This window comes from Taeniopygia guttata, chromosome 22, assembly GCF_048771995.1.
Source record: "Taeniopygia guttata chromosome 22, bTaeGut7.mat, whole genome shotgun sequence".
NCBI classification, from domain to species: Eukaryota; Metazoa; Chordata; class Aves; order Passeriformes; family Estrildidae; genus Taeniopygia; species Taeniopygia guttata.
The window spans coordinates 3,868,190-3,876,926 of NC_133047.1; the positions used below are offsets into that span (position 1 = coordinate 3,868,190).

Consider the following 8,737-nt stretch of genomic DNA (forward strand, 5'->3'; position numbering starts at 1 on the left):
GCTCTGGCCGTGACTTCAGACGTGACGTCACGCACGGAGGAGGAAGCAGCAGGACGAGGGACGCTCTGCCCCGGAATTAAAATGCCACGCCCTCAGCCGTGACGTCACGCATGGCCACGCCCCAGGGGAAACGCCGCTGAACGTGACTAGTTGTGACGTCATACGGTTAAGCACGCCCCCGTCGGAATTTGCATGTGGCCACGCCCCCGCAGGACTTGGGGACATCAGGACCTGGGGTGGCACCAGAACCTTGAGGGCCACCAGGACCTCTGGAGGTGGCACCAGGAGCCCTGAGGGTGACACCAGGAGTAGTGGGGGTGGCACCAGGAGCTCTGGAGGTGGCACCAGAATATCTGGAGGTGGCACCAGAATATCTGGAGGTGGCACCAGGAGCTCTGGAAGTGGCACCAGGAGCTCTGGAGGTGGCACCAGGACATCTGGAGGTGGCACCAGGGCCCCGGAGAAGGGAGCTCGCCCACCCCAGTGGCGGCTGCCATCACCGGGAGCCAGAACTACATTACCCACCACCCCCCTCGCACCCCGAGCTGACAGACACCTCACTTGCCCAATCACCATCTGCGCTCCCGCCGGTGGGCGGGAACAGCGGCGCGAAGCAGCCAATGGGCGCGCGGGACCGGCGGCGGGGGAAGATGGCGGCGGCGGGCCGGTGGCGGGCCGGGCTGGCCGTGCTGGCCGTGGCGCTGGGGCTCGGCGGGGCGGCGGCCGAGCAGACCGAGGAGCACCTGAAACGGGAGCACTCGCTGTCCAAACCGTACCAGGGTGAGCGGGGAGGGCGGGCGGTGCTGCCCGGTGCCGCCCGGTGCCGCCCGGTGCTGCCCGGTGCCGCCCGGTGCGCGGTGCCCGCTGTCCCGGTACCGACGGTGCGTGTGGGCCGCAGGTGTGGGCTCGGCCAGCTCGGGGCTCTGGGACCTGCTGGGGAACGCCATGGTCATGACCCAGTTCATCCGCCTCACCCCCGACGTGCAGAGCAAGCAAGGAGCCGTGTGGAACCGGGTGGTGAGCGGGGCACCGGGGATGGAGAGAACCGGGATGGTCCAGGGAGAGGGTTGGGAATGGAGGGAAATGGGGAGAGGGTCGGGAATGGAGGGGGAGAGGGTCAGGAGAGGGATTCCCAAATTGGGAATGGGACTCCCAAATTGGGAATCGGGTTCCCAAAGTGGGAATGCGATTCCCAGAGTGAGAATGGGATTCCCAAATTGGGAATGGGATTCCCAGAGTGGTTGGGTTCCTCAATTGGGAATTGGGTTCCTAAAGAGGAAATGGGATTCCCAGAGGGAGAATGGGATTCCCAAATTGGGAGTTGGGTTTCCAAGGTGAGAATGGGATTCTCAAACTTGGAATGGGATTCCTAAACTGGGAATTGGGGTCCCAAACTGGGAATGGATTCTGGATGTTCCCTCCAGCCCTGCTACCTGCGGGACTGGGAGATGCAGGTGCACTTCAGGATCCACGGGCAGGGCAAGAAGAACCTCAACGGGGACGGCTTCGCCATCTGGTACACCAAGGACAGGATGCAGCCGGGTGAGGCCGGGCCTGCCGTGGGACACCTGGGGGACACCTTGGGGACACCTGGGAACACCCTGGGGACACCTGGGACAGCTTGGATACCTTGGACAGGGCTTGGAGACACCTTGAACAGGGCTTTGGGGACACTTTGGACACCTTGTACAGGGCTTGGGGACACCTTGGAGACACCTGGGACACCTTGGATACCTTGGACAGGGCTTGAGGACACCTGGGACATCTTGGACAGGACCTTGAGCAACTTGGATTTTGGGGACACCTTGGACAGGGCTTTGGGGACATCTTGGATACCTTGGACAGGGCTTTGGGGACACTTTGGACGGGACCTTGAGCGACTTGGTCTCCTGGAGAACATCCACACAGATGGGACTGGATGGTCCTTGAGGACCTTCCCAAACAAGTGACAAAGGTCTTCCCTGAGCTTCCCAACTTTTCTTTCCCCTTCCAGGACCTGTTTTTGGCAGCAAGGACAACTTCCTGGGGCTGGGAGTGTTCGTGGACACGTATCCCAACGAGGAGAAGCAGCAGGAGGTGAGATTTTTGGTGTCGTTCCTGTGGAAAAGGGGGAAAAATCCAGCTGGAGGGGACAAATGGCACCACTTGGGTAGGGACAGGTTCCACTGTCCCAAGGTGCTCCAAGCCCTGTCCTGCCTGGTCTTGGAGAAGGTCAAAAAGGGCTCCAAAAGGTCATAAAGATGGCAAAAAATGACAAAAAGAGCTCTAAAAAGACAAAAAGTCTCCAAAAAGGTAAAAAAGAGCTTCAAAAAAGACAAAAAGAGCTCCAAAATGTCATAAAGATCTCCATAAAGGTCAAAAGACAAAAAGAGGTCCAAAAGGTCATTAAGATCTCCAGAAAGGTCAAAAAGAGCTCAAAAAAAGACAAAAAGAGGTCCAAAAGGTCATTAAGATCTCCAAAAGGTCAAAAAGAGCTCAAAAAAAGACAAAAAATAGGTCCAAAGAGGTCAAAAAGAGCTCCAGAAGGAGCCTCCAAAAGGACAAAAAGACCTCTAGAAGGTCCAACAGAGCTCCAGAAAGGGGAAGAAGGAAATTTCCCAGGATTTTGGGCCCTGCTGGACTCGGATCCAGGGGGAATTTCCCGGGATTTTGGGCCGTGCTGGACTCGGATCCAGGGGGAATTTCCCGGGATTTTGGGCCCTGCTGGACTCGGATCCAGGGGGAATTTCCCGGGATTTCGGGCGCTGCCGGGCTCCGTGACCGTGTCGCTCTCTCTTGCTTTGTGCTAATCCTGGAGGGCAGGCTCAGAAGAGGAGGTACAGCCCTGGAAACCAGGTACTGCCTCCTGCTGTCCCACCTGGAATTCCCCGTTCCCGCAGAGTTTTGGGGTTTGGAATCCGTGGGGACAAAATCTGGGGTCACCCCGGTGGTTTCTGAGATTTTTGGGGGTTGGGATCCGCAGGGTGGAGCGGGATGTCCAGAAGCCGGTGTCTTCTGGAGGAGGTTATTTGGGATGAAGGACTTTAGGATCATTCCAGTGTTGTTTGGAGAACTCTGGGATCGTTCCCAGGTTGTGTTGAGCAGATCCCTGTGGGGTGGAGGACTTTGGGATCATTCCAGTGTTGGCTGAAGGACTTTCAGATCACGGTTGTAAAACTTTGGGATCACTCCCAGGTTGTGTTGAGGAGATCATTCTGGGGTGCAGGACTTTGGGATCGTTCCCAGGTTGTGTTGACCAGATCCCTGTGGGGTGGAGAACATTGGAATTGTTTCCATGTTGGTTGGAAAACTTCGGGATCATTCCAGTGTTGGTTGGAGAACTTTGGGATCATTCCCATGTTGGTTGGAGAACTTTGGGGTGAAGGACTTTGAGATCCTTCCAGTGTTGGTTGGAGAACTTTGGGATGAAGGACTTTGAGATCATTCCAGTGTTGGTTGGAGAACTTTGGGGTCATTCCAGTGTTGGTTGGAGAACTTTGGGATCATTCCAGCATTGGTTGGAGAACTTTGAGATCATTCCAGTGTTGGTTGGAGAACTTTGGGATCATTCCCAGGTTGTGTTGAGCAGATCCCTGTGGGGTGAAGAACTTTGGGATCATTCCGGTGTCAGTTGAAGGACTTTGGGATCGCGGTTGGAGTACTTTGGGATCATTCCCAGGTTGTGTTGAGCAGATCCTTGTGGGGTGAAGGACTTTGGGATCATTCCCGTATTTTTGGAGAACTTTGGGACCATTCCCGTGTTGGTTGGAGAACTTTGGGATCGTTGCCAGGTTGTTCTGAGCAGATCCCTGTGGGCTGGAGGACCCCACCTCTCCTTCCCACCATCTCCCCGCGATCCCAACCCACCTGCTGGATCCCAAATCCCGTTTTTCCCCCGCGGGCAGCGTGTCTTCCCCTACATCTCGGCCATGGTGAACAACGGCTCGCTGACCTACGACCACGACCGCGACGGGCGCCCCACCGAGCTGGGCGGCTGCACCGCCATGGTGCGCAACCTCAACCACGACACCTTCCTGGTCATCCGCTACGTCAAGAGGAGGCTGACGGTCAGTCCGGGCCGGAGGTCCGCCCTGCCCGGGGGATCGGGGGTTCCGGTGGGATCTGGGTGGGTCTGGACGTTCCAGTTGGGATTTGGGGGTTCCAGGTAGGATCTGGGTGGGTTTGGAGGTTCCAGCTGGGATTCCCGAGTTGATTTGGGGTTCCCGAGTTGATTTGGGGTTCCTGAGTGGATTTGGATGCTCCAGGTGGGATTTGGAGGTTCCAGGTGGGATTCCCAAGTTGATTTGGGGTTCCCGAGTGGATTTGGGGGTTCCAGTTGGGATTTGCAGGTTCCAGGTGGGATCTAGGTAGGTTTGGAGGTTGCAGGTAGGATCTGGGTGGGTTTGGAGGTTCCAGGTGGGATTTGGGGGTTCCAGGTGGGATTCCAGTGTGGATTTGGGGTTCCCGAGTGGATTTGGGGGTTCCAGTTGGGATTTGCAGGTTCCAGGTGGGATCTAGGTAGGTTTGGAGGTTCCAGCTGGGATTCCCAAGTTGATTTGGGGTTCCTGAGTGGATTTGGATGCTCCAGGTGGAATTTGAGGGTTCCAGGTGAGATCTGTGTGGGTTTGGAGGTTCCAGTTGGGATTCCAAGTGGATTTGGGGTTCCTGAGTTGATCTGAGTGTTCCAGTTGGGATTCCGGAGTGGATTTGGGGTTCCTGAGTGGATTTGGGGGTTCCAGTTGGGGTTCCCGGGTGGGTTTGGGGTTCCTGAGGGGATGTGGGGGTTCCAGTTGGGATTTGGGGGTTCCAGTTGGGATTCCAGTGTGGATTTGGGGGTTCCAGTTGGGGTTCCTGGGCAGATCTGGGGTTCCTGAGGGGATCTGGGTGGGTTTGGGGGGTTCCAGTTGGGATTCCAGTGTGGATTTAGGGTTCCTGAGGGGATGTGGGGGTTCCAGTTGGGATTTGAGGGTTCCAGGTGGGATTCCAGCGTGGATTTGGGGGTTCCAGTTGGGGTTCCCGGGTGGGTTTGGGGTTCCTGAGGGGCTCTGGCTCGGCAGGTGCTGATCGACATCGACGGCAAGCACGAGTGGCGGGACTGCATCGACGTGCCCGGCGTGCGCCTGCCCCGCGGCTACTACTTCGGCACGTCCTCGGTCACCGGGGACCTGTCCGGTACGGCCGGGGGGACCCCGCGGGGATTGGGGGTTCTGGGTGGGATTTGGGGGCTCCAGGTGGGATTCTTGAGTGGATTTGGGGGCTCCAGGTGGGATTCTTGAGTGGATTTGGGGGCTCCAGGTGGGGACTCCAAAGGGATTTAGGGGTTCTAGGTGGGATTTGGGGGTTTTAGGTGGGGACCCCACAGGGATTTGTGGTTCCCCAGTAGATTTGGGGGTTCTAGGTGGGATTTTCTACTGGATTTGGGGTTCCCAAGTGGATTTGGGAGGTTCTAGATGGGGTCCCCCAGTTGATTTGGGGTCCCCAAGTGGATCTGAGGGTTCAGTGTGGGATTTGGGGGTTCCAGGTGGAATTCCCCAGTGGATTTGGGATTCCTGAGTGGATTTAATAAAACCTTTGGATGAACATGGAATAAAACAGGACTAACAGGGAATAAAACCTTTTTTTTTTGCAGACAACCACGACATCATCTCGCTGAAGCTCTACCAGCTGACGGTGGAGCGGACGCCGGAGGAGGAGAAACGGGACCGGGAAGTTTTCCTGCCCGTGGTGGACAACCTGAGGCTGCCGGGAAGTCAGTGGGGTTTGGGGGAAACTGAGGCAGGGTTGGGGGGAAGCTGAGGCAGGGTTTATGGGGAAACTGAGCCTGAGCCAAAACCCCAAATCCCAAACTTCAAATCCCCAAAATCCCAAACCCCAAACCTCCAAAATCCCAAACCCCAAAAATCTCAAGCCACAATTTCCAAAATCCCATCTCGAAATCCCAAACTCCTGTTCCCAAATCGCAAACCCCAAATCCACAAAATCCCAAACCCCCAAATCCCCAAACCCCAAACTCCCAAACCCCAAACTCCCAAATCGCAAACTCCTGTCCCCAAATCCCAAACCCCCAAAATCCCAAACCCCAAACTCCAGAATTCCCAAAATCCCAAATCCCCAAAACCCCAAATCCCAAACCCCAAACTCCCATCCCCAAACCCCAAACCCCCAAAACCCAAAATCCCAAAACCAAAACCCCAATTCCCAAATCCCTGTTCCCGCAGTGGAGCCCATGAGCGGCCTGGCCCTGTTCCTCATCCCCAAATCCCAAACCCCAAATCCCCAAAATCCCAAATCCCAAACCCCAAATCCCCAAAATCCCAACCCCAAAACCCCAAATCCCCGCAGTGGAGGCGCCGCTGGAGCCCATGAGCGGCCTGGCCCTGTTCCTCATCGTCTTCTTCTCGCTGGTGGCCTTCGTCTTCGCCATCGTCATCGGCATCATCCTCTACAACAAGTGGCAGGAGCAGAGCCGCAAGCACTTCTACTGACCCGGGCTGGCACTGGCCACGTCCCCGGTGCCACCCGTGCCAGGCTGCCAGGGACCCCACGGGACAGTGCCAGCCTGGTTGAGCAGCTCTGGAACCTTCCCTGGCACAGACTTCTGCTGTTCCTGTGGCCACCAAAGTCCAGAAGATGAACCTCACTTTGGCTAGTGGTGGCCACATCCCCGTTGCCACCCATGCCAGGCCGTGAGGACGGCACTGAGCCCCAAATCCCTGGCACAGGGACGGTGCCAGCCCAGTTGAGGAGCTCTGGAGCCTTCCCTGGCACAGATTTCTGCTGTTCCTGTGGCCACCAAAGTCCAGAAGATGAACCCCACTTTGGCTAGTGGTGGCCACATGCCACTTACCACCCGTGCCACGCTGTGAGGACAGCACGGAGCCCCAAATCCCTGGCACGGGGGTGGTGCCAACCCGGCTGAGGGGTGCAGAGACTTCCCCGCGCTTCTCTCGTCACTGTGGCCACCAGAAGCTCTCCAGTTTGGCTAGTGGTGGCCACATGCCAGTTGCCACCCGTGCCAGGGCATCAAGAACCCCCAAATCCCTGGCACGGGGGTGGTGCCAGCCCAGCTGAGGAGCGCTGGAACCTTCCCTGGCACAGACTTCTGCTGCTGTGGCCACCAGAAACCCCCTGGACGAGCCCCACCTGGGCTAGTGGTGGCCACATCCCGCTTGCCACCCGTGCCAGGGTCCAAGGACCCCCAAAGGACGGTGCCAGCCCGGCTGAGGAGCGCTGGAACCTTCCCTGGCACAGACTTCTGCTGTTCTGTGGCCACCAAAGTCCAGAAGATGAACCCCACTTTGGCCAGTGGTGGCCACATCCCGGTTGCCAATCCGGGGGGGGGTTTTGGTGGCCCCCGGGGGGATTTTGGTGGCCCCCGGGGGGGGTTTTGTGCCCCCCGGGGGGATTTTGGTGGCCCCCAGGGGGATTTTGGTGGCCCCCGGGGAGGTTTTGGTGGCCCCCAGAGGGGGTTTTGTGGCCCCCGGGGAGGTTTTGGTGTTTTCCAAGGAGAGTTTTCCTGGAGTTTTGTCTCTTTTTATCATGCCTGGGTCCATGGGGAGGGGTCTCTGGGGGTCTCAACCCCATTTTGGGGGGTCCCAGCTTCATGGGGAGGGGTCTCTGGGGGTCCCACCCCCATTTTTGGGGGTCCCAGCCTCATGGGGAGGGGTCTCGGGCTGGGTTTGGGGTGTCTGGAGCTGGGTTTGGAGTGTCCGGGGCTGGGTTTGGGGTGTCCTGGGATGGGTTTGGGGTATCCTGGGCTGGGTTTGGGGTGTCCTGGGCTGGGTTTGGGGTGTCTGAGGTTGGGTTTGGGGTGCCCTGGGCTGAGTTTGGGGTGTCCGGGGCTGGGTTTGGGGTGTCCTGGGTCTGAATTTGGGGTCGGGGCTGGGTTTGGGGTGTCTGGGGCTGGGTTTGGGGTGTCCTGGGCTGGGTTTGGGGTGTCCTGGGCTGAATTTGGAGTGTCCTGGGCTGAGTTTGAGGTGTCCTGGGCTGAGTTTGGGGTGTCCGGGGCTGGGTTTGGGGTGTCCTGGGGAGGGTTTGGGGTGTCCTGGGCTGGGTTTGGGGTGTCCTGGGCTGGGTTTGGGGTGTCCTGGGCTGGGTTTGGGGTGCCCTGGGCTGGGTTTGGGGTGTCCTGGGCTGGGTTTGGGGTGTCCTGGGCTGAGTTTGGGGTGTCCGGGGCTGGGTTTGAGGCGTCCTGGGCTGGGTTTGGGGTGCCCTGGGCTGAGTTTGAGGTGTCCTGGGCTGGGTTTGGGGTGTCCTGGGCTGTGTTTGGGGTGTCCTGGGCTGAGTTTGAGGTGTCCTGGGCTGGGTTTGGGGTATCCTGGGCTGGGTTTGGGGTGTCCGGGGCAGGGTTTGGGGTGTCCGGGGCAGGTTTGGGGTGTCCGGGGTGTCCTGGGCTGGGTTTGGGGTGTCCTGGGCTGGGTTTGGGGTGTCCTGGGCTGGGTTTGGGGTGTCCTGGGCTGAGTTTGGGATGTCCTGGGCTGGGTTTGGGGTGTCCTGGGCTGAGTTTGGGGTGTCCGGGGCTGGGTTTGGGGTGTCCTGGGCTGAGTTTGGGGTGTCCGGGGCTGGGTTTGGGGTGTCCGGGGCAGGTTTGGGGTGTCCTGGGCTGGGTTTGGGGTGTCCTGGGCTGGGTTTGGGGTGTCCTGGGGCTGGGTTTGAGGTGTCCTGGGCTGGTTTTTGGGTGTCCGGGGCTGGGTTTGGGGTGTCCTGGGCTGGGTTTGGGGTGTCTGGAGCTGGGTTTGGGGTGTCCAGGGCTGGGTTT

The 8,737-nt window shown here is 58.6% G+C and overlaps 1 protein-coding gene across 2 annotated transcripts; it reads left to right on the plus strand.

Annotated features, from left to right (window-relative positions):
* Positions 1–424: 424 nt before the first annotated feature.
* LMAN2L (lectin, mannose binding 2 like) lies at positions 425–7,500 on the plus strand. 2 transcript variants are annotated; one of them, XM_030289882.4, is made up of 9 exons: positions 425–780; positions 899–1,017; positions 1,425–1,542; positions 1,994–2,076; positions 2,803–2,835; positions 3,885–4,046; positions 5,037–5,151; positions 5,609–5,728; positions 6,322–7,500. In XM_030289882.4, exons 1-9 carry the CDS (start codon positions 621–623, stop codon positions 6,462–6,464), a joined length of 1,053 nt encoding a protein of 350 aa, XP_030145742.4. In that variant the 5' UTR covers positions 425–620; the 3' UTR covers positions 6,465–7,500. The 2 variants fall into 2 exon arrangements, with proteins under 2 accessions (XP_030145742.4, XP_030145744.4); XM_030289884.4 differs by lacking the exon at positions 2,803–2,835 and having other exon boundaries at positions 596–780.
* Positions 7,501–8,737: the final 1,237 nt, after the last annotated feature.

Coding starts and splice junctions, on each gene's coding strand:
- LMAN2L (XM_030289882.4), top strand. CDS start 621: ATGGGCGCGCGGGACCGGCGGCGGGGGAAGATGGCGGCGGCGGGCCGG. Junction 781..898: donor GCTGTCCAAACCGTACCAGG/GTGAGCGGGGAG, acceptor TGTGGGCCGCAG/GTGTGGGCTCGGCCAGCTCG. Junction 4,047..5,036: donor ACGTCAAGAGGAGGCTGACG/GTCAGTCCGGGC, acceptor CTGGCTCGGCAG/GTGCTGATCGACATCGACGG.